This window comes from Pteropus medius, unplaced genomic scaffold (assembly GCF_902729225.1).
Source record: "Pteropus medius unplaced genomic scaffold, Ma_sr-lr_union100, whole genome shotgun sequence".
Classification (NCBI taxonomy): domain Eukaryota; kingdom Metazoa; phylum Chordata; class Mammalia; order Chiroptera; family Pteropodidae; genus Pteropus; species Pteropus medius.
Genome location: NW_024347791.1, coordinates 40,807 through 68,718, shown reverse-complemented (window position 1 = coordinate 68,718; position 27,912 = coordinate 40,807). Strand labels below are relative to the sequence as shown.

General features: G+C 54.3%; 1 protein-coding gene and 1 pseudogene across 1 annotated transcript; one reads left to right on the top strand and one right to left on the bottom strand.

Annotated features, from left to right (window-relative positions):
- Nucleotides 1–850: 850 nt before the first annotated feature.
- On the bottom strand, nucleotides 851–20,113 carry NPTXR (neuronal pentraxin receptor). Its single transcript, XM_039878292.1, has 7 exons — nucleotides 20,068–20,113; nucleotides 19,860–19,971; nucleotides 18,101–18,974; nucleotides 5,805–6,030; nucleotides 5,067–5,314; nucleotides 3,184–3,363; nucleotides 851–2,853 (listed from the first exon to the last, which is right to left on the bottom strand). The coding sequence occupies exons 1-7, from the start codon at nucleotides 20,111–20,113 to the stop codon at nucleotides 2,629–2,631; spliced, it is 1,911 nt and encodes a 636-aa protein (XP_039734226.1). The 3' UTR covers nucleotides 851–2,628.
- Nucleotides 20,114–27,414: 7,301 nt separating this feature from the next.
- Nucleotides 27,415–27,533, top strand: LOC120615229 (uncharacterized; annotated as a pseudogene).
- The last annotated feature ends 379 nt before the right edge of the window (nucleotides 27,534–27,912 follow it).

Genomic DNA, 27,912 nt, shown 5'->3' with positions numbered 1-27,912 from the left:
CTCAGCAAATGTATGAAGGGGAGGTGGGGACTTTGGGGCTTTTCCTGGACTGGAAATGGGGATCCAGACCACTCACCAATGGTCCAGACTGAAGAGTCTGCACCCCAACATCTCCATTCGTTCCTGTTCCCTCTGGAGGGCTGACCAGGGTCACTCAGCACAGACGTCAGGAGTCTTATCATCACCATGACAAAGTGTAAAGGGTTTGAGATGATGCCTCTGAGTAGGCTCAAGCGATCCAGCAAGTCCTGTCACCTCTCTCCTAAGACTCATTCTTTCCCCCAAGGCCTCCACAAAAGCTGCTTCCTTAAAACCCAAAATAGAAACCCAATAAAGCTCAGTGTCCAGTGTCCCTGAAATCTAAGTTCCAAATTCTGCCATCACCTCAGCAACAGCATATGTCACTATGAGATGCTTGACCCAGCACTTGGGCTGATGTCATTGGCTGTTACCAGGGCAACCTAGATCTCAGCAGGTTCTGGCGGAAGCACGCCATCGCTCCTTCTTCTAGGTTCTTCTAGGGGGAGCTGGGCCGGAGGTGCTGAAAAGTCTACTTGTGCTCTTGAAATGGAAATGAGGATCTCATGGCTGGAGGTGGCAGTCTCAGAGGAGCCTCCAGGGCACTGGGCCCAGCGCTCACGCCATGCCACAGATTAAATGGCCTGGGGGGCGGAGGCAGGAAACACAAAGGCGAGCAAAAGGCACCCATGCCCACTGAGTTCGGTAGCCTGCAGCTGCCTGGACACCTGGTAGGTGATTGGCAGGGGAGGGACACCTGTGTTCTCAGCGCTCCATTCCTGCCAGCGTGCCTGGGGAATCACACCTCCCAGGAGACAGAGATGCCAAAATGTGTGTTTCATAAAGGAGGATGTTCCAGTGGTCATGTTGGAAAGCATTCTGACCTCTCGAATGTCCATCTTCTAGGTGCGGGCTGGACTCAAAGACCCTCAAAAGCAGGCAGTATGGTGTGGGGGGGAAGAGCACTGAAGGGGGCGTCAGAGTCTTGGATTTTAGTCCTGGTTCTGTCCCATTGTGCTGTGTGATCCTGTGCAAGTCACTCGCCCTCTCTGTGCTCTTCCCTAGCTGTACAAGTAAGGGGTCAGACTGGGTGGCTTTCTCAGCTCTGATATTCTCCCACTCTCTTAGGGAAGCTGGTGAGGACTCAAGCGTGGGGACCAGGAAGCCACCAGCCTTTGAGACACTCTCAGACAGGCAAGGGTGCCAGGCAGGGGGATCCAGAAGAGCTGACTTTTACAACCTGCACATGAGGTTGGGCTGCCTTGCCCTTTGCCCTTGCCTTTGACTCTCTGGAGCCAGCTGCTGACCCTGGCCCATGCCTAGCCAGATCCCATCTGCTGCCCAGTCCCAGGCTCCTTGTTCAACCAGGAAAGTTCTCCAGCTTGCCCTACCCTATCCACCTGAAATCACAGACCATCTCACGTTTGATCTGGAGAGCTCAGAAACAACCAAAGCAAGGGCCTCAGCTCACAAATGAGAGAGGCCAGCCCAGAGAGAGGGCAGGGACTTACAGAAAGCCACACGGCAGATCTAGCTAGGAACCAAGGGCTCCTGCTTCTCGTCCAGCAGTGCTGTGTACCATTCCATGCTTCTCCCTGCTCACTGGGCTTCTTCCTTCCTTCCCTCCACAGAGGCTGCAGGGCCATGCAGAGGGGCTAGGTAATGTGGCTTTGCCAGAGTCTGGGTCTCCTATGGCACAGTGTCTCTGCCTCATGATGCTCCTAACTCAGCTGAAGAGGCCCAGGCCCTGTCTTGGCCACAGAGGCGACCATGCTAACAGTGGGCACAGCTGTGGATGGGTACAAGGGGTGACTATGGCCCTTTGGCCTCCTGGGGTCTTGGTCCCTAACCCTCCAGGCCAGAGCTGGGAAGGAAGGGAATGGCCTGGAAATGGAGATGGGGCTGGGACAGGCACAGAACCAACAGTCAACCCACTTCACACAAAGAAACGCGAAAAGAGGAGGAAGAGAGAGGGTGTGGGTGTGGGTGCGGTGGGTGGGGCTGTGGGGGAGAGGCTCCATCAGGATTCTGCTGCCCTTGACTGTCAGCTGGTGGAAAGATGGAGGAGGGGTGAGTCTGAGTCTCCTCTGTCTCTGTCATCCCCTTCTCAACTGCGGGTAGAGCTCTACAGCCTGTTGTGGCCCTGAGGGGAAGGAGCCAAGCCTGTTGCATGGGGGACAAGGGGTGGATGGCCACCCCTGCCACTGAGACAGTGGGCCTTCACCCATAACACCCCCATGGCGGATGCCACTGAGATCAGTGGAATCAGATGTGGTTGATGGGACAGGGTGTAGTGTGGGTAAGAGATGGCTCTGGCATAATGCCAGGAGGGTGGGCAGAGCCACAGGCTCTGGTACCCACCCCTGCCAGGCCTTGGACTCACCCTAGGCTTGCTTGACCTGTTGACTTGAGCTGCTTGTCCCCATCGAAATGAGATCAAGGGACAGCCATCACAGGGCAGAACATTCTGGAAGTGTGGGTATAGGTGGGGGAAATGAGAGGCATGGCCAGGAGTGGGGCAGGAGGGGAGGCCAGTATGTAGGTAAGCTGAGGAGGGCATATGTCCAGCCTCCCATAAGGTCCCAAAATTGGCAGGCAAGGGAGGGGCCCTCATGCCTTAGCCCTCCCCTTGCAGACATCAAAGGCAGCCTTCGTTGCACCCCCAAAGGCCTCCACCAGCTTGTCTTCCCAGGGGAGGACGTTGCCCAGCAGCAGCCCAGTACAGTTGGCAATGCCCAGGACCTGGGCAGGTGTTAGAGCATGGTCCCACAGGTTAAACTGGGCAATGTCACCCACGAAGGCCTGGGTGGCATCAAACCGGCCACCCAGGGTATCCTGAGCCAAGAAAGCAGAGAGAAGGGAGAGACATGGAGGAAGAGAGCAGAAAAGACAGGCAGTTAGACTCAGAGTCAGGCCCCCCACATCTGTAGTCCCAGAGGAAGCCCCGCCCCCGTGGTTCTAGCCCGCCACCGAGTTCTAGCCACTTGGGCAGGTCCCTGTTCTCTCTGGGCCTCAGTCTGCCCGACCATCTGCAGAATGGCTGGGTCAGACTGAGTGATCTCTGCTGTGCTTTCAAGGTCTCCACCTAGCTCCTCCTCCTCAGGGGCCCTGGGTGGGTGGGACATCTACCTGGGCCTCAAGCCCCAATATTGCCTTGAGCCTTACCTGCTCTTGGCCCAGGATAAGGATTCCATGAGGCTTGATGGGGTGCCAGGCGGCTAGGTTCTCACCGGAGCCTTGCAGCTCCCCATCCTGGTAGGCAGACCACAGGCCATCCCTTGTGGTCCAAGCGATGCAGATATGGTGCCAGCCATTGTCCTTCAGGCTCAGGGGCAGCTGGGCCACCTAGACACAGGTCCCCCAGCCCCAAGTCAGATGTCACAAGGCCCAGGCTGGAGCAGTGAGGTGGGGGGACCAGGAGACCCATGTCCTTCTTTCCAGGGACTGACCGAAGGCTTGACCTTCCCCTTCTTCTCAGCCTAGGGTTCTTTCCCATCACTCTTTCCTCTTTCCCCATGACCTAACCTGGCAGATTCACTCAGATCGGAAGGGACTAGTCAGTGTTGTTTTTCAGTTGTTTCCAAATAGTTTATTTACTCTCTAAGAGGCCTGTTGGCTCATGTGGGGCTGAAGCCACATCCCCAGTCTCACCTCCTGAACACCTCACACAGTGCCTGGCATACAGCTGGGCACGAGACGTACAGGTGGCGGGGGATCAAGCCTTGGACTCAGAGGCCAGGAACCAAGCCCCTGTAGGACCCTGGGGAGGCTGCCCTTTCCTCCTTGGCCTTGGTTTCCTCATCTGCACAGTGAGGTCAGGAAGGGATGGCAAATATGCAGCCACCTTTGCCCCTCCCCCCACCAAAGGCAGACATGGCTAATCAATCATGAGCCTAGACTCAGCCTCAGAATGTTTCTCATCCCGGTGCTCCCGGAAGCCACTGCCGATGGATTAGAGTTGGCCTGGGAGATGAAAGGTACTTGCTGCCTGTGGATTTGGGGCTCCCGAAGGGCTCTTTCATCTCTTAAGTTCTCTGACATCACGATTTAACACAACGTTCTCTGAGGCCCACTTGGTGCCAGGTCTTGCTCTGGGCACTGGGGATACGAATCTGGTATTAGCTGTAAATGAGCTGAGTCTGCACGGGAGGCCATATTACAAGACAAAATAACACAGGGGCCATTTGGAAGGTACATAGACGATAAAGACCCAGAGGACAATAAAGGCCTGTGGGAATGGACGACATGGAGACTAAATACATCTGGAAAGATAATGGACTTGGACCATTTCATTGCAAGGCAAACTAAGTAAAGGGTACAGCAGGAGCAAAGGCTGAGAAGTCGGAATACAAAGGAAACTGTGAGTAGCCTGTGAGGTTGATGGTCAAGAGAGCTCCAGAGGTTCCTGGAATCGAGCTGCTTTGTGCCCTGTCCATGGTGCTGAATTTTTTCTAAGAACTGAGTGCTGAGCTTCCGCAGAGCCAAGGACAGCAGCCAGGGGGTGTATGAAGAGAACAGGGTAGCAGGATAGAGATATAGTTTAGCTTCTTAGGTCTTCTTAGGATATATTGCATCACAAGAGAAATTCACTGCCCCCGGGCCCATCTCCTTCCCCCGCCTCCAGGACACCTATTAAAAGCACCTCCTGCTGAGCAGGGTTCCGGTGGGTTCTGGGAGGGGCCCCTCTATAAGTAGGTCCTTGGACCTCTCTCTTTCTCCAGGAGAATGAGCAGGGCCCCCAGGACAGACACTTCTAGCCCTGCTCCTAGAGCTGGGTCACTGTGAGCCTCACGTGTCTCCCCTGTAAATGGGTACACCACACTCACGGTCTCTCTTGGACATGAGCCCCCGCCTCCAGCCAGCCCCAGGCCCGGTTTGTCTTTGTATTCCCCAAACCCAACCTGGCATGCGGGAGGCTTGGCATGTGTGCTGAATACCCTGAGTGGGAGAACTGAAAGGTCCCATAGGTGTGGGGCCCAGTGCAGTGCGGTGCTCCCAAAAGGGCGACCCCTGCCCCCATCCCCCGCACTCTGCCCGCCCCCACTGACCTTGTCGTTGATCAGCAGCTCCATGGGGTCATGGCCCGCCTCCAGCAGCACAATCTCATTGGCCTGTCCTGGCACTGAGTAGGAGAAGGGGGTGCCCTGGCCAGTGCCCCCCGACCTGGACCGCAGCCACATGCAGATGGTGAAGGCGTAGAGCTCAGGCAGAGCCTTCCGCACGCGGGCATACATGTAGTTGTTGCGGATGGGGATGCTGATCTTGAAGGCGTCAGGGGGGCTGTAGGCCGAGGAGCCTAAGGAGGGTGGACAAGGGGGACACAGTGGGGGTCAGTGGAAACTGATGAGGGTGGGGTGGGCAGGGCACACTCCTGAATGGGGCTACTAGTCCCTGAGGACCTGCTATGTGAAGTCTAGATCCACTACTTACTGGCTGAGGGACTCTGGGTAAGTCATTCGACCTCTCTGAGGTTTAGTTTCCTCATCTATAAATGGAGATAATAACAATACCATCCCTGTGTGGTTTGTGAAGATTAAACCAGCTGATGTATCAAGTACTTATCCCACTCCCAGTCTAAAAAGTGCCAGAAAATACTAACTGTTAATAATGATAATGATCGTCCCCAGCTAGTCTCTCCCTCTTGTGTTTTGTAGCCTCCTCCCCACCATTTTAGCTTTAGCCTCTGGAGAGCATGAAAAGGTTTTTCCAGTTTATCTGCCATCCTGAGGACCCATCTGAGGACTGAGACTTCACCTGTTATGCCCTCTGCGGGGCCCAGGACCCACCATGCTCCAGTTCTGCTATGCGGCCCTGCAGGGCATCCAGCTCCTTCTCCACCTCCTGCCGCTGCTGGTGGCTGCTGTGACTGAGGGCCACACGCTCCTTCTCCAGTGCCAGCACCTTGGCCAGCAGCTGCCCCTCCAGCTCATCCATCTTGGAATGCAGGGCGGTGGGCACCGCAGGGGCAGGGGCAGGGGCAGCTGAGAAGTTCACACGGGCTGGGAGCTCCTGCTGTTCACAGGGTAGAGAAAGAGGCATGCGAGGTCACTCAGAGGGAGGGAAGAGAGGGACACAGGGCTCAGAAACCTCCCAACCCCCCAGGTGAGTCTTAGCTTCCCCATATGCAAAGTGGGGCTGGCAATACCAGCTTCAGGCAATGAATGTGTGCTGGGTATCCAGAAGCATGTGGTTAATTAAGATCACAGAGTCAGTTAGCTCAGGCTTCAAATCCAGCTTGACCAAGGTCAGTCTGGTGCACGATGGTGAGCTGAAAGCAGGCTGGCTCCTGCCCTTGAGGACATCTCAGCCTACGGCGGGGTGGGCAACTGGCAGTGGAGCGCTAGAAACGCTCCCTGGGTGGTTCCGACCTACAGTCAGAGTTCTGAACCACAGCTGAGTCCTTCATAACCGGAAGGTTGTACACTGACTGGTCCTCGATGCAGGGAACTGTCTTAGTCTTTGCTCACCAAGCTTCTTTACGATGGTGCCAGGCCCTGTGTGGGCACTTGGCAGACTCAGAGGCTTCTGGAGTAGGGCTCCAGTAGGGTAGCCATCCAGGGGAGCATCACAGACACTGGAGTCAGATAGCCCAGGGTTCAAATCCAGCTTGAGAACTAACCTGCTGTGTGACCCTTAGCAATGCCTCTACCTCTCTGAACCCCTGGTTCCTCGTGTGCAACATGGGACAATTATACCTGTCTAGAAGGTTTGTGGTAATGATTAGGTGATCTCTGACACCCTGATCCTGCCCAGGATGAAGACAAAATGGTTTAGAGTCACCTTCTTCTGCCTAAGACCCCAGCGGGCAGGAGAACTGGGCCAGAAGCCCAGGTGGCCTCTCCTTCCCTGTCCCCTGCTGGAGGAGAGAGGAGGGCCGGGGAGGTCACAGGTTCAGACACTGGGAAGCGACAGTCTCTGGCAGACATGTCAGGGGAAATTAATAATTCAATAAGCTTCCAGGACTCAAATTAGACCTTCCTCTCTCCCCAGGGGCCCGGCAGTTCCACTCAGCCTTCCCTGGACTCTGCCCCCAGGCTTAGCCCCAGACCTGAGCTCAATGAATTCCGATTCCTTCACTGAGCAAATACTCAGTGAGCACCTGCGGTAGGCTGGGCCCTGGCCGGGTGCTGAAGAGACAGCTGAGGGCAAAGCAGAAAACTGAGGGCATAGCCTAACATTTCCTGAGTGCCCTGTGTCTCACATGGATGGCCCTGAGGGCTGAGGGCAAGTATAGAAGACCCCTCCTCAGCCTCATCGATTTGCCTAGGCCTGGACTTGCTGGTCATTTGCTGGGTGACATTGGAGAGGTCCCTTATTCTCTCTGAACCTGTTTTCTAGCCATATGATGAGGGGATAAATGTGTCCCCTGCCTCAAAGTGCTGGGAGGCAGAGAGGGTAGTATAGGCAGAGTGTCACTGCCACACTCAGCACCTGAGGGAAGGGAGATGTCACCACGGATAGTGACATGACCTGGAACTGAAGGGCTGGAGGGGCTGATACTCCATTCTGCCACTTCATCCCGAGAGTGGGGGTAGCTGGGCTAACCTCGAAGAGCCCAGCCCGAAGCTGGCCCCACAGACATGCGGCCTCACCCCTGTTACACTAACCTTCACTATCTGGAAGGCTCTTTCTGACTCCCCAGGGTCCTAGGAATCCTGACTCTGCTGTCCTGGTCCAGGGTAAGGAAACTGATGAGGGTGGGGTGGGCAGAAGCCTTTACAAAGCCTTCTGTAAATGGACACAACTGGCCCCGCTCTGGCCATCCCCAGGACGGAGGCAAGGATGGGAGAGTTGAAGTCGAGGCCTCATGGACTGTAAAAGCAGAATGTAAACTGTGAGCCTTGACTACGTTAGCCGATGGGGAGCTCTCCACCTCCAGAACCTGCTCTTGACCACGGCAGCCCATGGAGCGACAGGACCTGCCACCCACTGCATTTTGAGGTGGCTGGACTTCCAGGAAACTGTGGGCTGAGGCGATCAGCTCCGAGTGCATTCGCCTCAGTGCCAGAAGGGTCGTGGCTGGGTCTCCTCTGCCCTGGCACCATCTCAGTTTCCTCAGTTTCCCTCCTTCCACTATGCCAGGCTTGGCATGAAGGGCACACATTTGAATGAGACAACGTGCCAGGCCCATCCTTGGCACTTTACACGTATTTACTCATGAATCCTCAAAGCCACTCATTTTGGTTGGTACTACTCTTAATGTCCCCATTTCACAGATGGGGAAACCGAGGCCTGAGTCCTTTTGTATTTTCTGTGTTGATGGGGCTGGGCAAAGCCGACACCTCTGGAGCCAAAGCCTCCTCTCTCCAGTGAAGAGTTCTCCTTCCTCCCTCAGAGGGAGGAAGACCTGCCAGGGAGGAACAGGCGTGGAGTGCTATTTACACAGACACGTTTCCAGGAGAAACCGTGCAGGCTGAGGGAGGTGGGTATACAAGCTGTTCTTTTGTCACAGCCACCAGCTCTGCCACCAACAGGAAGGCCAGGGAGGAGGTGGGCTCACCGGATCGTGTGTGGCCCCCTCCCCACCCCAGTGTCTGAATCAGAAGAACATGACTGGCCCCCACCCCAACTTTCCCATCTGCTTCAGGCGCGGGCTGTGCTGCGTGGGCTCCCAGCCTGATGCCAAGTGGGCCCTTAGCCCAAGATGGTGGGGGGCAGGATGATGCCATCATCGCCCCCACTCGGGTCTTGATGCAGCAGAAAGATGGGGGCTCGGAACCCACGGTCTGTTGTGCTGAGAGTCTGGGGTGGGCTTTGGTGTAAGTGTATAGGGCCTGAGCCAGAGCCCAGGGTTCTAGTCCAGCTCAGTGCCAACATGCTGGGCTCATTAGCACTAGTAATAAGAATGCTAACGGCAGCTGTCGTCATTGTCAGGCTGTGTGCCAGGTTCTGCACCAAGGAAGCACTGTGAAAACATGCCACAGCCCCTGTCGACAACCTGGGTAGGAGGCCCACTTTATAGATGAGGGAACCGAAGCTCAGAGAGGCGAAGTCACCTGCCTAAGGTCACACAGTTGCAAAGTGGCAAAGCCAGAACCCCAGCCAGACCCTTCTGATTCCAGAACCTGTTCTCATTCTTCCATCCTATCCTGACAGTCTGGGTCAAGAGGGCAGAGTGCCGGCTGCCCTGCCTGCCTCGAGGGCCAGCAGAAGACTACCTCACAGCCACGAGAAGGATGGGAGGGTCTGTCAGGCTCTGTCAGGCCGCGGTTTGGGGCAGCTTCACAGAGGGGCCTGGATAGAAAGGACCTGTCTGTGCGAAGTGGCTCAGAGGCTAGGAGGATGTGTGGATGACCCAACCGCCTTGTCCCTAGGTGGGGACTGCTCCGTTCCTTTGGGGAGCGGAAGGAAGGTGGTGGCTTCAGGGCCAGAGACTTACCCTCTGCACAGCTTACCCTGGACCAGGACAGCATGAGGTCCAGCTCCAGGGGCGGCAGGGCAGTATGGGAAGAGAACAGGCCTGGTGTGGGTCAGGTCTCCTCACCTCCCCCATCTGGTCATCCCTCACGTGCTGTGTGAGTCTACCCGGGCCCACACTCTGGCTCCACCAGCCCAGTGACCTTGTTATGTAAAGCTGCAGTGCGTCAGTTTCCCTATCAGCAAGAAGGGTACAACAATAATATCTCATCACATTGTAGTGAAAATTAAACGCGTTAATAGATATAAGGCCCTGGTAGCAAAGTTGGTACATGTCGTGCTACGTAAGTGTCGGTAATTATCATTATCACTAATACTACTTAAAAATCTCCCAAAGGGGCCAACCATTCTCCACCTCCAACATTAATCTTTTTGTTCAATCATTATATATAGAGAGGGAAGTAACAGAAGAACAGTTAGGTTCCATTTAAATAAAGTTTCAAAGATTCAAAACTAGATCACGTATTTGTAAAAGCACAAAGAAATGAATGGAGAGAGAAATGCGAAGGCAGGACAGTGGTGACCCTCTCTTGGGGCTGAGTGGGGAGGCTCGGAGGCACAGCAGCCGGTCGCCAACGTTCTGGTTCTGGAGCCTGGGTGGGGACCTGAATGGTATTCTCTATACCTCTGTGTATGTCTGAGAACCTTCACCATGATGTTCTTTAAAAAATGGGAAAAAAATTGAAAAGCAGAGTCTCCGAGGGTAGAACCTAACCCTGAATCTTAACCATAGCCTCACTTGGCCCCTTTGCCTCTCCCTAGTCCAGGCCACCACCGTCCCCTGGGCTCCTAGCCTGGCCCTTCTCCAGACAGCAGCCAGAAGCAGCCGCCTAACTGCAAATCCAGCCACGTTGTTTAAAATCCTTCAATAGTCCCCCTCCCTCCAGATCTCAGCTCTCATTACCCACCCTGCAGGCTACACTTCATTCCCACTGAAAGTCCCCAGCTGCCCCAGATGCCTCTCACCCTAGGGCCCCTGCTTGTGCTGTTCCTTCTGCCAAGAACACTCTTCCCCCTCCCACCCCACCTTCTCTGGCCAGTGACTGCTCACCCTCCAGATGGCAGCTTCCCTGACGCCTGAGCTAAGATGCTCCAAGGAAGAAGGAAAGAGGGTTTCTCTGGAGGGACTGCAGAGTACTCATTCATTCATCCATCCATCCATCCATCCATCCATTCGTCAACTGTACCGTGGCCACACAATACCATGGGTACAGGCATGACTCTCATGTTAGACAGGCCCGTGTCGTTCTAGGCTCCCCACCTACTGAATCTGTGGCCCTGGGCAAAGTGTTCAAGTCTCGTAACCTTCAGTTTCCTCAACTGTAAAATTGGGATAACACTAGTATCTACATTTTGGGATAAAAGTAATGACAAAGCAAAAGAACAAATGTGAAGTTTGTCATATAATAAGTAGCTGACAAATGGCCATAACCAATATTATTCTTGTCATTTGTTGTTACTGAGAGGCAGGAAGGCACGGCGAATAGGAACCATGTGGGCGCAGGCCCTGGAGCCAGACGCCAAGACCGAAATCCCAGCTGAGTGACCAAGGCGAGATTCTTAACCTCTCTGCACCTCTGTTTCTTCATCCGAGAAATGGGGATGGTAATAGTGCATTAGTTCCTGTGGGACTATTGTTAAGGCCCGTAGTTCAGGCCGGCACAGAGGATGCTCTCAGCCCTGCAGCCTCTTACAAGTGCCAGGTGCTGCGTCTCCAGAGGTGAATAAGGTGTGCTCAGCTGGGGGCAGACTTGTCTTGCTGTGACAGCAAGAGCACCAACAAGGAGCCACCAGCTTTGCCCTGGTGGCAGGGGCATGGGGTGACGCAAGGAAGGCCTCTCAGAGGGGCCATCCTGCTCCCCTCGTCCCTCCCCAGGAGCCAGCCCAGCTGCTCTGTCTCTGCCTAACCCTGCAGGAAAGGTCAGGAGAGCAGGCAGCAGAGCCAGATTGATCTCTGGTCCTGGCCCCCGGTGCCAATTTGGAGCTGTAATGAACAGAAGACAGATGGGCCTCTGTGTACCAGAGTGCCAAGTCAAGGTGTGTGGTGAGGGCGAGGACAGGGGAGGAGGAGAATGCTCTCGGAAGGTCTGTCTCATATACCCTCCTGGGCTCTGAGGCCCCAGGGTAAGTGATAGGACAACCCCACCCCAGGCCCCCTCGCCTCTCCCTTCAAGCACTCCTGCTTAAGCGGCTGCGCTGTGAGGCCACAGAATTCCCTCTCAGGCCTTGCCTGCCCACACACCTTCGGAGCCCGGCCATTTTTCTGCAGCAAAGACCAAGGCCCCCACCCTCAGGCCATTTTTACAGAAAATCCTGGTTGCGGTCTTGGCTCAGCTTCTGGTGCTGTGTGGCCTCCAGTAAGCCACTCAGCTTCTCTGATCCTTAGCTTCCCCTGAGTCATACGAGAGCGCAAAGGCACACAAGTGCTTCCACTCTGGGTTGGCTGCCACAGTTCTTGTCCCCAGGGTTAGGTGGGGATCACGTCCTGGGAAAATCACACTACATTCTCACTAGGTGCGGAGCGCCAGCCCCTGACCTCCTCTTACCTCTCCCCAGGGAGGGACTTCACAAAATGGCAATAAGCATAGAAAAGGTGCTCAACATCATGAGTCATGGGAGGAAGACAAATTAAAACCACAATGAGAGCACTGCACACCCACCAGAATGGGGAGCGTTTTTAAAATGACCATACCAAGGCTGGCAAGATTCACACGTGGGCGGGCATGTACATGCTCACTGCCGCCCTGCAAAAGCGTTCGGCAGCTCCACCGAAAGCTAAATATATGCCTCTTCTGGGACCCGGGCACCCCACTCCTGCAGATGCAGCCAGGAGAAAGGAGAGCGTACAGCCACCGAAAGACATCACAAGATGTTCACGGCAGCTTAATCGGTAATAACCCCAAACCGGAAACAACCCAAATGTGCCTCCATAGAAGAATGCGTAAGTCGGTGAAGGCATCTCCGTACATGGAAACGCTACACGGCATTGAAAAATGAGCCATTGACAAACACAGTATGACCAAATGCCAGACATAATGTTCAATGAAAAGACCAGACACAAAGGGGTACAGCTGTCTGAGTCCAAGTGAATGAAGTTCGAACATGGATGAAACTGATCTGTGGTGACAGGAGCCGACACAGTGGTACCTCTGGGGAAGTACTGACTCTGGCAGTCACCAAGGAGCCTTCTGGGGCACTGGAAGTGTTCTGACTCTTGGGTGGTGCTTCCATGGGTGTCTCCATAAATACATTTTCGTCGAGGCGTGCACTTAAGGTTTGTGTCTTGTATAAGTAAGACATGCAAGCTCTCACATGTCTCGAATGTAAGATATACCTCAAAAAAATTTATAAAAGTCCCATAGGGAAGGCCCTGCCTTCCGCCCAAGCAGCTCCTGCCAGGCTTGGAATAACAGGTTTCCTCTCTCGAGGGAAGGCCTGCCAGAGGCGAAGGGCCTCAAGGGCACAGGATGACAGAGCACTGGGGGTCCTCGGGGTGTCCTGCCCAGCCCTGCCATTTGACGGATAGGGAAACTGAGGATCAGAGAGATCCGAGGCCACAGGGAGCAGGTTCCAGAGCTGGGGCTTAAAATACCAGATTTCTTGCCAGAGTGAAGGTGCCTCACTGGCAGGAGTAGGGGTTAAGGGCTTCCCAGTGCAGGTGCCCCACCTGGAGATGGGAAGAGGCCAGTGACAGGGAGAGGTGGCTGGAAGGCCCTGAGGTTCCATGTCTTCTAACAAAAGGCCAATGAGCAGAAAGAACCTCTCATGTCGGCCCCCTTCATGGCCACGGAAGTGGGGTCAGGAGGACCAGCCCTCCACAGAGCAGAAGCTTCCAGAATGGGCCATAATATAAGAGAAAAGTAAAAGCAACCAACAGATTTTAGAAAAGGCACCAGTAAGTTCTCTAAGTCACTCTGTTTATCTGCAGACTTCCCTGAGGAACTGGAGGTCTGGGAGTCGGTAGATGGAGGCCTGAGGGCTGCACACATATGTAACTCCCATCCCAATTCCTATCAGGAGGCATCTGCCCAAGAACTCAGAATTTAGAGACCAAAGGGCCTGGGTCAAACCTAGCCCATCCTTCCACCCCTTTTACGGATAAGAAAACGGAAGCTCAAAGAGATTAACCTAAAGTCACAAGCAAGAATCAACTTTATGCCACAATCCTCCCTATTTCAGAGAATATTTAGAGCTGAAAGGTGTTTAGGGAGCATCTGGCCCACTGTGTCATTTTACAGAGGGGAAACCAAAGCAGGGATGGGGGTTGCCTGGCTCTGATTTCTCCAGACTCTCTGAGCCTCTGCTTTTATCTGTAAGATGGGAATGTGTACAGCCTACTTCATAGGGCTGAAGACTGGATAAACTAATACATATGTAGTAAGTGCCGAATAAACGTTACTTCTTGTTATTGCTATTTATTGTTATCAGCTAAGCTCCCATGAGAGCCTCTTGATTATCTTGCCAGCCAGCAGGACGAGCCTGTGAGGACTGGCCCTCATCACTCTGGGAGAGCCAAGGCAGAAATGGCCCAGGGCACTATCGAGCAAGAGGCACTGCCCTCACCTGTCTTTCTCACTCTCCCGAAGGTAGTTGAGGTTGTAGACTTAATGATGAAGAATGAGGGCTCTGGAGCCAGACACTGATAATGTCAAATTTAGGCACCACTGCTGTGTGACCTTGGGCTGCTTTCTTAACCTCTCTGAACCTTGGTTTCTTCATTTGTAAAAGGTGGATAGAATAGCACCTCCCTCATAGAGATTTTATGAGAATTAAATGAGATAATGTGCAGTGCCCGACTCACGGTAAGCGCTCAGTAAGTGTGAGCTAAAACTGTTATTAAGTCAAGGGTCTTCTGCGACCACCACTGGGGTGTTCCTTACCATGGCTCCGAATCCAGGATCGGGGAGGTGACCAGCTGGCCAGGCCAGGATAAAGATGCGGTTTATGTCAGAGAATTACTGCTTAAATCAAACTCGAGGTTTCATTTTACACATAAATTAGTGCAAAATTAGAACACCGAAACATGCCTACATAGCTGGTTGCCACATAAATCATCCAACCCTTCTGGAAAGTGGTTCTTGGCCACAGCCATAAGAAGTCAATATCCTCTGACCCAGTAATACCACTCCTGGGAACTCAGCCTAAAGAAATAATTCAACAGACTTAAAAAGAAAAAAAAAAACAAATATCCACATGAAATTGATCTCGCAGTGAGCATCTAGAAGAAGAATAACGAGAAACAACCTACATTTCCAGCAACAAGAGATGGTCAGGGGACGGATGGATGGTAGAGTCCACGGTGGACCCGGGGTATTATGGCTATTAAAGGGTAATTACCAGCAATGCTGCCAGCTCTGGAACAATGTCTACATTTGGATAAAGGACCAAAAGGGAGCTGCGAAAACAAATAAAATAGTAGAATTAAATGTGATTCTCCTCACAAAAAGAAGTTTGACTTCTTTCAATTAATAGCAACAACAATAACAAAAATAAAAACATAGACAAGAAGACAAACGACTTCTCCTATGCCCTCGAACGTGGCTCCCACATGAGGCCTGGCGGGGAGAGGCTGGGCCAGCGTGACCTTCCCTCTGCTTTGGTAGTTGGCCTGGTGGGGTGGGAGAGGGGTGATGCAGAGATGTGCCAGGTGGGGATGAACAGGGATGTGCTGAGGATTATGGGAGCACGGGTGGAGGTAGGCAGTGGACAGAGTGTGATGCAGGAGGGCCTCTGGGAGGAATGTCCTCAGAACACTCTTAAATGAGGATGGGCACTCTGGGGGAAGTCTAGGCAGAGGCAGGAATGAACTGGGAGATGGGCCAGATCCAAAATGGCAGCCTGGAAGGAAGCTGAGGAGTTTGCACCATAGGGGATCCTATGGGCTTAAGGACCATCCTTGAGGCTGCCTGGAGGAAGATGGATGGAAGGTTGTATCTGGGGGTGGGAGACCAGCAAGGCTGCTGCAAGGATCCACAGAGTGATGTGGCTGACTGGCAGGAGGAGGGAAGAGGAGGAGTTAACCATGGCTTCTCAGAGCACACCTGAGAAGTCAGAGGACCTGAATTCAGGTTGGGACCCAATGATGGTAGGGGGCCAGTGGGCCGTCCAGAGGGAGGTGCTCAGCAAGCAGCTGGAGCTCAGGAGAGAAACCTGGGCTGGAGATAAGTTGGTTCGAGGCGCTACAGTGGAATGGATGTTGGAAGCCTCAGGGTGCGGCTGAGCTCACCCAGAAAAGTGAGAGGAGAGCCAGGAGGAGCGCAAACATTAAGGAGGACCCTGAAAGGGGACAGAGAAGCAGAGAGGGAGGAGGGGCAGGCAAGAGGTGTCTAGAAGCCAAGAGCATGGAGATCTGTAGGAGGGAATGATCAACGGGGTCAGATGTCAGAGAGGGGGCCAGCAAGATAAGGACTGAAACATTCTGTTCAGTTTATCAACTCTGGTGATGCCGCCATGAGCACTTTCGGTGTGCCATGGTGGGAGAGAGATGAGTGGGGAGAAAGTAGTCCCTGAAAATCTGGGGGCATCCTTTTGAGAATATTGGATGAGAAGAGACGGGAGAAACTAGACGGGGGCTAATGGGTAGATGGAGTTTAACTGAGACCAGTAGTCTGATCCCCCCGTCTGCTGGGCTCCAGACCCCAGATCCTCCAAAGACCCCCAAAGACGCTGGCTCTGCCGCTGCCAGGCTCAGAAGGCAGACCTGGTGGGCGAGCAGCCTCTGCCTTTTTCTCTCCATGTCCACTGCAGTCAGAAAGCAAGAGGGGTGTGTGTAGCAAAGCCGGGACTACCCCAACCTGGGAAAAGGACCGGGTGCCAAATCCCAGCCACCAGGATACCCCCAGCATCAGCAGGCTGAGTGGAGAGAAGCTCACCCTGCCAAATGCACAGATGCTGGGGAAACAGGTCCAGGACAAGGTGCCCTGCCAGCCCCAGACATGGGAGGAAACACGGGTGCCATCTGGGTGTGTGAGCAGGGGCTAGGGCAGGCAAGAGGAAGTTTTTCGAAAACCAAATATATATATTTTTTACATTAATAGTCTAGTTCCTAAAAAGAAATTTTGTTCCCCTTTTTATTTTTGGCTATTTAAAACATTAGTAATGTTATAGCTTAATGATAAAAATAGCAATGACTCAAATTGATTGAGCGTATCTCCGCCAGACACTGTTCTGGGTCCTTGACAAAGACTAACTCACTCAATCCTCCTAACACTCCAATGTGGTAGGTGCTATTATTGCCCCCATTTTACAGGTGAGGAGACCGAAACTCCCCTTCACTGCTGACTTTCAGTATTTCCCTGATTATTATTATTTCTTGCTCTTGACTCTCATCCTAGAAATCCTCTGGGCTAGAGTGGGAAAAGGGGATGCTGGTGGGAGAGACAAGACCCCCAGACTTTCCTCCTGCCTCTGCTGCCCACCTTAGAGGTCTCCGAGGCCCAGGTTTCTCACCTGTAAGGTGAGAGGGTTGTCTGTGAAAGCTGCCAGGCTGCCCTCTGACACCCTGTGGGGTGGGTGCGGACACCAGCACAGACTTTGTGGAGCGCCACAGGACCAGGGGCGTGGCCAGCCCTCCACCTGGGCATCACCTGTGCTGCTTGGCCAGAGATTTAACTGAGAGAGCCACAGGAGAGGGGGAGTCCCTACATATCCTTCCTTCCAGCCCCTCCCCTTCCTCTGCCTTTGCCAGCTGCACCCGGCTTGGGAGGAGAGTAAAGGGGGCAGCAAGGGCTTTGGCCTTTCTCCCCCCTCCTTCTACAGGTCCAGTTTTGTCGCTAACGCCCTCCCAAGATGTCTGTCTTGTCAGTCTGTCCAGCTCCCTCTCCAAATAGGTTCTCACAGGGAGGTAGGAATGTGGCGACTTCGAGGGAGAAATGACTGGCCCAGGGTGGCCTCTCCGTCGGACCTCTTGTGTCTGACCCGAAGCCTGAGCCAAGAATGTCTGAAAAAGGTGAGTGGAGGAGGAAGAACTCAGGTGGGGTCCTATTCGCCACTCAGTCCCCATCCCAGAGCTGCTGGCTTCCAAGTACCCTGGCTGGGCCAGCACCACCTGAGCTCCTGCCTCCAGGCCCGTGGTCCGGTCCTCGGTGGGGCATACGGAGGTCCAAAGCCGTGAGGGGCGCGCGGGTTTAGCCTGTGGTACACTCTGCTCCCCGCTCTTCGGCAGGTGGGGAGCCCGCGAGTCCTATGCACAGCACATGGATTTCCTGACCAGAGGGAGTGAGTGCTGGTGCTGCTTTGGGGGCGTGTGGCAGAAGGAAATGAAACGGACATTTAACGAGGTCCTAGTACGTGCCAAGCATTTCACACACCTACATTTGAATCAATCCGCACGCCAAGTGGACACTTATATCCACTTTACAGACGCCGAAACCGAGGCTTACAGAGGTGTCTGGAGGAAAACCGAGCCCTTCTCCTGCGCCGCGGTGTCAGCCTCCGGCCCGCATGTCCTACCAGAATCCTCGCTTCTCGCCGGCGAGGAAGGAACCATCATCCCCTTTACACAGATGGTAGATCTGAGGCTTAGAGACTCGCCCCCGTCCCCCGCCAGGGTCCCCCAGGGACCCTCAGCGCGGCGGTGGCGGCGGGAGCATGAGACGCCCGAGAGTGGCCCCTCCTAGCCCCCCCCAGCCCCCCACGACGGCACGGCGCTGGGCGCGGCGCTCACCTCGATGCGGTCGATGCGGTCCCGGAGGGCGCGCACGGCGTCCTCCAGCTCTAGGATGAGCGCGGGCGAGTCCCAGGGCCCGTCGGCCATGGCGTCTCGGCGGGGCCCGGCGTCCTGGAGGCCGCGCGGCAGGCCGCTCTCGCAGCGGCCCAGCTTGCCGGTGAGCTCGCGGATGGTGTCCTGGTCCGCGCGGATGCGCGCCTCCTGCTGCAGCGCCGTCTGGCGCAGCTGCTCCGCGGTGCTCTGCAGCAGCAGCAGCTCCTCGCGCTCTCCCGGCGCCGCGTCCCCCTGCTCAGCCCCCGACGGGCAGGCGGCGGTCAGCGGCGTGCACAGGAAGCGGCTGAAGAGGGGCACCGGCGGCAGCGGGTGCGCGCTGGCCGCGGGCGCCCCGGGCAGCGCCGGGGGCCCGGCCGAGCCGCCGGCGCCGTGCAGCGCGCTGAGGCTGCGCTGCGAGCCCGGGGACGCGGCGGCGGCGCCCGAGGCCGAAGCGTTGTCGGCGCCTCCGGGCAGCGCCCGCGCCGGGCTGGCCGCCAGGGGCACGCTGGCGATGATGCAGATGACGGCACCGAGGAACGCCAGCATGCCCGCGGCCAGCAGCACGGCCAGGAACTTCAGCGTGAGGCGGGCGGCGGGGGCGCCCGAGGCCCCCGGTAGGCGCGGCGGCGGGGTCGGGGCGCGGGGCCCGGGCGCGCAGGGCCGAGCGGGGCCCGAGCGGGAGCGGGAGGAGCCGGAGCCCGAGCGGGAGCTGTTGCCACGGCCGCTGCTGCCGCCGCTCTGAGCCCCGGCAGCGAGAGGAGGAGAAGGCGGCGGGCGGGCGGGCGGGGAGGGGTAGAGGGTGCGGCGGCCCCGCCCCGCCGGCTCCCCCGGGCCGGCCCTGGCTCAGCCTCGCACCCGTTCCGCTCCAGGCGCGAAGGTGGGGGCTCCGCCCGGGATGCGGCGAGGCGCGGGGAGCGGCGCCGAGAGATTTATCTTGCCGCGGTCACAATGCAGAGGGCGACAGCCCGAAGGTTGCGCGGCAGGACTCCTGGGCGACCCCCACCCCACGCCTCCAGGGCTCTGGCTCCCTCCGCGAACCGGTAATGCCAACGGCTACCTTGCGGGGAGCTTTTCCCCTGTCATGCTCTGTGCTGAGAGAGCTACAAGCCTGGGTCCCAATTAAGCCCCACAGTGGACAAGCTCACAATACAAATGAGGAAACTGAAGCCCACTGAGGTCAGGTTGCTGTCCAAGGTCACACAGCTAGTATGCATTGGAGCAGCATTTTGGGCTCAGACACATCTGACTGGACGCAGACTATGGAATGGAGCCGGGTGGGCGTGGGGAGAGGAAGAAAAGAGGCCAGTGTTGGGGGCAGGAGACTGGAGATTTCGAGCCAATCTCTATTTATACTATGGCCACTTCCCGCTCCTGACCTCCTGAAGGAGCAGAGTTCACTCCCCCACACCCCCATCAAAAAACAAAAACAAAAACAAAAAATCCTCCTGTGATCTTGAAGGGCCGCAGAAGTTCCTCTCCTGACTCCTTGGGGGCTCAGACCATGGAGAGAGAAGGCCCCTCTCCCCACTGCAGTCTACGTTAGGATGGCAAACCCTGGCAGGCTGTGGACCAGGCACTCGAAAGAACAAGCAGGAATGGGAGTGGGGCGTGGTGTGTGGGTGGTGGAGGAGTCTCTTAGTTTCTCCTGTCAAATATGTCTCTATATATTTTGTTGCAAATTACCTCTGCAATTAATAACTTAAACAAACAAAAAAAATCCTACCATCCTTCACAATCCGGCTCCAGTTCCAAGATTCCACAAGGCATTTTCTGACCAAAGTGGGTTCCCAGGGCTGTGCGGGCACTCAGAAGGCTGTGGGTGGTGACACTGCAGCCTGGGATAAAGGAGAAGGGGAATCACGGGCCAAGGCCACAGCTGGGTCAGTCCTGAGCCCAGGTCACACCCAGAACTGTCTCCCTTCCAAGCTCACATTCTTGACTTGAAGGGAGGCTCAGAATGGGGCTCTGGACCACCATGGCTCCGTGTAGTCTCTGCACAGTGCTGGCGATGGAGAAAGACCAGAACATTTCTCAGGAGGCAACAGCCCTAGGAGACCCAGCTTGGCCACTGAGATCCTGCCAAGTGGTCCCTGGGCACATGCTCCATATACCCCACACCACGCCCCCAGCCCCGAGATGATGCCCGCCCTGCTTACTCCATCTCTGGGCGTCAGAATCATCTGAGATGTAAACTGAAAGCGAAGCAGATGCAACCCCACGCCATGAACCCCTGAGCCGCATGTGCGTGGATATGAGTTGTGCTCCTTGGAGCAGTGACCTGGAACCCCGGCCTGGAGGGAGCATCGCTGGACTGAGAGGTGGGCCAGGCTCTCTGAAGGCAAAGGCAGGCATGAGAGGGCCATGAGGTCCTGAGGGTTGCATGAGGCACCGGGAATCCCGGTGTGAGGACAGAAACCCACACACAACATCTGGAGGGAAAACTGTTGTAGAAACTCCAGGGAAGGGCAGGGGAGGCCAAGGGAGGGGTCTGCCACCGAGAGCAGCAGAGGCACTGTGGCTTTGGCACCAGATGGTGCCACCTTTATATGAGCTGCCCGGTGAGAGTTGGGGATAGTTGGATAAGAGGGTCCAGAGGCTAGAGTCGAAACTTGTTTAAACTGGCCTGTTTATTTGCTAAGATGACTTTTTAAACCTGTGACATGAACAGGTCACTCTCTTGCTTTTAAACCTATTGTTGGCTCCCCACCCTTTATGGGATAAAGTCCAGTCTCAAGAGGCAGTATTGCCTAATGGTCAGGGGCATGGATTCTAGAGCTAGAAGTGCTAGTTCGAAACCTTCCTCTACCTGTCACCAGTTGTGTGATCTAGTTTGCAAGGAGGGTAAAGTTTCAGGCCTTTCACAGTTCTTTACACCCTCTCTGTCTCTGTTTTTCAGTCTATAAAACGAGGACTAATAGGAGTACAGGGAAAGCCTCAACAAACGTTGCGTTTTATTATGTCAGCTTCTCTTGGTTTGTAAGACTGTTGGTGATTTGGACACTGCTCACCCTTCCAACTTCATCTCTGATCCCTCACTGCCTGGAGCAGTATCTAACTGTGCATAATCCCCCAAATAACACTGAAATGTCTCCTCTCTCTGCCTCTGTTCATGCTGTTCCCTACCTGGAATGCCATTTCCTCCTTCCTGGATTCATCTCATCCCCAGCATCCAGCAGGGGGCCCTACCCCAGGTAGTTACTAATTCCAGCACAGGCAACACAGGCAGCGGAGGGGGGATGCTAGGACAGGGAGGTCCTGAAACCCACCTCTTTGGGGCTCTGGGAGAGACCCCCCTTAATCCTAACACGAATTCTTTAAGAGGTGGTCAGAAAAGGATTCTCGGGGAGACTTCTGTATGGCGGCAACAGTCCCATATTTTCCCTCTAAATCCTCACGTCTCCTCAGATTTTTGTTTCTTCGCTTTCATTCCATTCTTAAGGAAAGGGAATTCTGCCCCAAATAAATATAGTCATTCATTCAAAATATATGTTTTGAGACCGACTCTGTGCTAGGCATAGTGCCAGGCCCTGGGGAGAGCTGGAAACAAGCTCACACTTTATATTTAATGGGGAGGCAGGCAGTCAACAAATGAATAATTCAATAAACAAGTTAATTTATAACAGTAATGGGAACTGCAAAGAAAATTTTAAAATATGATAGAAAATTACAGGAGGTGAGTGTTGGCGAGCTGGGAGCTGGGCATTATTTATAAGGTTGTCAGAAGAGGCTTGCAGTTGGGCTGAGACCTGAATGACCTGAGAAGCCAGCCATGCAGATATGTAGGGGACAGACTGAGTGTTCTAGGTGGAGAGAACAGCTAGTGCAAAGGCCCTGAAGCAGAAATGAATGTGGCTATGTTTCAGGAATACACAGAAGGCCAATGGGGCTAGCGCAGAGTGAACTCCAGGGGAGAGAGGAAGCTGGAGGGGAAAGCAGGGCCAGGTCACATGGGGCAGTACAAGCTAAGAAAGGAATGGGTTTGATTCTAAGCCCAACTGCAGGTCTTTAAGCAGTGAAGTGACATCATGCGGTTTATGTTTGTAAAAGGTTACTCTGATAGTTGCATGGAGACTGGGGCATAAAAGGAGAGGGGAGGAAACAGGGAGACCAGCTAGGGACCATCACCCCCCTGGTAAGAGGAATAGAGGCTTGGAGGTTATGATGATGGAGAGAAATGGATGGATTGATTTTAGAGGTAGAGTTTGTCAGCTGGGTTCCCCAGGAAGCAGATACTGAGACGGGTTTAGACACGCAGGTGGTTGATTGGGGGCCAAGGCCAATGAAAGTTAAAAGGGGAAGAGGAAGAATTGTGCAGGGAGAGCCTCAGACCTCAGTGCAAATCTGACAAAGTCTTGACTGATCCAGCAAGGAGCTCTGGGGCCAAGACCGTCTATTAAGGAAGTTTTGCGTTGGGCAGAAATTCCCAGTCCCTAGGACCTTTTCATGGTCATTCATTAGCCGGGAGCTGGGAGCTGTTCCAGAAGAGGGTGGGGTGATGTCCACACAGAAACCTGCACATAGATGTTTATAGTAGCTGTATTCATAACTGCCAAAACTTGGAAGTCACCAAGATGTCCTTCAGTAGGTGAATGGATAAACTGTGGTACCTCCAGACAATGGACTATTACTCAATCCTAGAAAGAAATGAGCTATCAAGCCATGGAAAGACAAGGAGGAAACTTAAATGCACACTATTAAGTGAAAGAAGCCAGTCTGTAAAGGCTACATACTGTATGGTTCTAACGACATGACACTCTGGAAAAGGCAAAACGATGGAGACAGCAAAAAAGATCAGTGGTTGCCAGGAGTAATAGGGGAGGGAAGGATGAGGAGGCAGAGGACAGAAGGTTTTTAGGGCTGTGAAACTATTCTCTATGATACCATAATGGTTGATGCGCATCATTTTACGTCTATCCAAGCCCATGGAATGTACAACACCGGGAGCGAACCCCAGTGGAAATTGTGGACTTCGAGTGATAATGATGTGTCAAAATAGGTTTATCAGGGAACAGCTCCTCCAAGGTCCCCCTGGGCCTTTCTTCCTAAGGGGACATTTAGAAGTAGGGCTTGGTAGGATGAACGATAGTCCTCGTCACTGCAATTGGTCTCAGGGCCCCGAGAGGTATTTACTGTCTCCCTCAGCACCCATTCTAACCCCCCTTGCCTTCCATCATTACCTCTGCTGAGAGAGAAGGGAAGATTACACTTGCCTTCCCTAGCCCAGTAAAGTCTACGGTACAACATACCTGCTCAATTGATGAGATACAGTTTTAAAGCGGGGAGAGGGTAGAATTGGGCAGAGAAAACCTTCACACCATAATAAAGTCATTTGTAAAAGGAGAGAACCATGCTAGTTAGGTGACTGGTAGTCTTTGCTACAGGCACATGCTAGAGTTTGACCTTAGGGCTTAAGGTGACCACCCTACCCTAGATTGAGCGCTGGAGTCCTGTGTCCTGGGGAAGATGGGGCCAGCTGGTCACCCTGTCTCCAAAACGCACTCCCTCGGTGCTGGCACATCATGGATATGGAACGACACACGGCTCTCCCACTCCCTGCCTCCTCAGCCCTGTGCTTCCTCCACTACCGTCTCCCACTTTACCTGTGTCCTGCAGGCTGTGACTCCTCGAGGGCACGGGCTGGCTGTGTCATCCTCATCTCTGTGTCTCCAGGGCCAGCACTGTGGCTACGCAAACTCGCAGCGAATGAAGACGACCTCTCTTGGGGGGTGTGTGTGAGCCAAAGAACCTCCTTTCCCCAGGGGTGGAAAAGTCAGGACACAAAGCGCTGCCTGTGTCCATCCGAGACATCTCCATCCCGAGGGTCCAGTCTCCACCCAGGGACGGACCGTCCCAGGACCAGAGTCGCCTCAGCCTCCTCATCAACGAAATGGGCCCATGATCTCTATCTCATAGGATTGAAATGAGGATTGGATAAGACCAGATGAGCTGTTGTATGTAAGATTCTTCCAGGGACTCAGAGGGAGGGGACATTTCTTTCCATGCTGCTTTGTATTCCCAGGGGCATGGCGCAGTGCCTAGCACTTAGTAGGTGCCCAATACATGCTACCCCCTTCCTTATTTACTGTCCTGGCAAACTAGCTAGTTACAGTGTGAATCCTAGCATGTGTTAAGTGCTCACGACATGTTAATGTTCTTTTTTTTACTTCTTTACCTTTATTCCGCAGGTGCCTCCACAGTTGCTCTGTCCTTTGGTGGACCCTCCTGCCCCCTTTCTGAGCAGAGTTGGGGAATCATCCCAATGAACGCACCCCGGCCTGCAGCCTCCCAAGGAGAAGCAGGGCTCAGGTAGGGCCCAGAACTTTTTGTGTATTAGCAGTGGATGCTGGGATTAGGCGCCCAACCAGAAGGGAGGGGCAGAAGCCAGGGAAGAGAGAGCTTTCCTCTCTGGGGAAGCCCAGAGATTTCCATCCAGGGTTCCCGCTTCTCTGAAAGCAGCAAAAGGCGCCAACCCAGCTCATGTGCTCGGGCAGGAAGCAGGGACATCTGTTCCCAGCTCAGGAGGGGCTGAGAACCAAGGAGGAAGCGGGTGTTCGCCTCGCAGGGGGCTCGAGAATTGGCTGGAATGTGTGTGGCTGAGTCCAGGCCCAGCCAAGAAAGACCAGAAGGAGTGGCCACCTAAAAAGGTTATGTCCCTTTTCCGAGGCTGTCAGGGCTGGGGCCTGCATGCTCTCACGGTGTCACCGTCATCCCAGCTGTGGTCAATCCGTTCCTCCTCCCCACACTTTTTACTCTGTCAGCTCCTCCCCTGTGGCAACCCTGGAGCCCCATATTATTATCATCCCTATTTCACAGGAAGGAAGTAGAAACTAAGAGAGGTGCAGTCATTTGCCCAGGTCCCGGAGTCAGTGGGTGTACACTTGAGATCTGAACCCAGAAGTTTTCAGATTCCACACTGCACGTTCTTACTCTCTCAGAGTCCATCAGACCCTGCCCAATGAGGAGGCGGCCAAGTTCATCCTGGAGCATCCTTCTGCCCTGGGCTCATCCGCCCTTCTCCAGGACCCTCCCTGTTCCCAGCAGCCTGTCTAAACCCACTGGCCACTGCAGCCCCCATCTGCCCTCACCCAGTGGTCCCAGCACCAGTTTCCAGTTGCACTAATCTGTAACCTGCACGCCCCCCACAAGTCGAGAACTTCCTGTGGTCGTGCACCATGTCCGCCTCCTATCTGGGTCACTGGCACCCAGTTCAGGGTCTGTTTGCTTCAGGCATATCTCATAGCTTTTTCAGTCACTCTTGGGGTTTATTTTTTAGATAGTAAAACAGTCTGGTCTAATAGCAAAGCTTTAACCTCTATTCAGAGCTTCTCCTCTCCCCCAGCTCAAGTCTTCCTTAAATTCAAAGGCTTTATAATGAGGAAGGAGGCATGGCGGGCTTCTCTTCCAAGATCCAACGTGGTCTGCTTTCCCCTTATCCCCTCTCCCACCAGGTGCCTCTATTTTCTCCAGGATTGGAGCTTGGGGCAGGGAGGAGAGGTGGCAGGTAAGTCTGACCTGACTGGTTCCGGTGTTCTCAGGAGACCCAATGTTCTCAGGTGGGTCAGGTGCCTGGAGACTGGCTCTTCCTCATTAGGGGTACTTTTGTGGATTCTTCAGAGACACCACCCCCAACACTAGGGATCTCCCACCTGCAGTTCTCACGTGGGCAAAGGGTCCCCTGACGGCTCGTGCTCACAACCGCCCTTCAGTACCTGTCTTCAGGGGCCCACCTGACACAGGTTCTTCTGAGAGGATCATGTGCCCTTCTCTGCTTCCCTCCACCCCCAATCCTCTTGGGACAGGATCCTAATTCAAAGGGACCTCAAACCAGCCACATTCTGCAAGGTTCTCGTTGGGGCCCCAGGAAACAGGCTTGCCTCCCTGCCCCCGAATGCTGGGCCATTTTCAAAGCTGCTTGGTCACTCCCTCCGTTCCTCCCTCGTGGAAGCAAGAAACTCTAGCTAGCTTCTGACCTTTGTCCCTAGTTGCTTCACCTCCCAAATCCCAGTGGACATGTGCCATGTCCCCAGATTCTCTCAGGTGTCTCACTCAGCTTCAGTTGGGGACCATGCCAACTGTTTCTAAAGAGAGCTCCCCCTCTGGTCTCTCACCCCCTACCTGGCTTCTTGGCCACATGGTCATGAAGGGCTGATGGACCAGGGGCAGTTCTGGCCCAGACCTTTTGCAAGTCTACACTTTGTAACAGGAGTACTTGCTGTCCATTGTCCTCAGCTTTGGGGTCTGGGTTGGAGCGGGTAGCAGGGCTGAGGAGAAAGGGAGGGATTTGAGTGGCACTTCCACTCAGGGGTCAGTTAGTCACTGATGCTGGTGGCTGGCTATAAAGGGATGAGTCAGAGACAAGGCACAGAGTCCAGGCCCCCTCAGGAGAAGGCGGTGAGCCGGCAGCCTGTCGGGGTGCCAATTTGCAGTCGGAGATGGGTTTTGAACACGGAGTTTGAGGGCTTCACCTGCAGGCGGTGAGAGTGATTGAAAGCGTGGACTTTGAAGTCAGGGCGTTTGGATTTCGATCCCTGCTCCGCAACTTACTAACGTTGTCACCTGGAGCAAGTGACTCAACCTCTCTCTCCGGTTTCCTTGGCTGCACCGTGGGAAGGTTAGCGCCAGAGTGACAATCGAGAGGGTAGCTCAGGGTCTGGCTCATGGAGCACTCAGCAGAGCGATCCCACGGAATATGGAATATTACTCTCGTCTTCCGTTTTACAGGTGGGGAAACTGAGGCACAGCAGAGCTAAGCTATATGCCCAGGGTTCCACCCATGTGGACTGTCCAGCTCCAGTGACTGTGCCCTTCCTTGCCCGTCAGGCTCTGTGGAGAGGATGCTGGCATGGGGGGTAGTATGACTGTATGGGTTCAAATCCTGCCTCTACCATGTAGAAATTTTTGAGCAAGTGCCTTCACCTTTCTGGACTTCAGTCCCTGCATCTATACACTATGGGTACTGCGCTCTCTGGGTTGTGAGGATTTAATGAGTTAATCCTTGTAAAGGCCATTCTGTACATGTTAGCTTTCTTCTGAGAGTAATTCTGAGTTGGAAAGAGGATTTAGAAGAAGCCCTCTCTCGCATTTTACGGAAGAGGCTACAGAGGCCCAGAGAGAGTGACTGACCAGCTTGTGATCACACAGCCGGCAGAGCTTGAACTGCAGTGTTTTCTACTACCGACAAGCTGTTTCATGGGAAGAAAGCATCAAGAAATGGTGAGCAGACAGCTGGAACACCCAGACCGGAAGTCAGAGTGGTCCAGTCTAGACACATAGATCTGGTCTACAGCCATGCTACCCTGAACAAGCCCGATCCCGTCTGATCTTGGAAGCTAAGCAAGGTCGGGCCTGTTTAATACTTGGATGGGAGACTACCCAGGAAGACTAGGTGCTGTAGGCGTAAAGTATAAGAAAATAAAGGATTGTAAGCTGACAAGGTCCTTGCAATCTGTGAGGTCAACCAAGAGTTGCTTGCTTAAAAAAAAAAAAAATTAGATACATAGATCTGGAAGATGTCTCTCCTTACCCACATGGCGCTGGGACAAAACCTTTCACGCCCATCGCTTTCAGTCCTCCCAAGTAACCTGGCCGAGTAGGGGGTACTGGCCTCCTTCACTGCTGAGGAGCACTGAGGCCTGAAGCGGGGATGTGACCGAGCAGCCTCAAACCCAGCACCTGAACCTGGACAAGGGTCTCTTTCTGGTATCTGAGTTGTGACAGGCAGGCAGGTGGGCGGATGAGCACTGGGAAGAGGGTCAGGGATGATGAAGGCAGCAAGC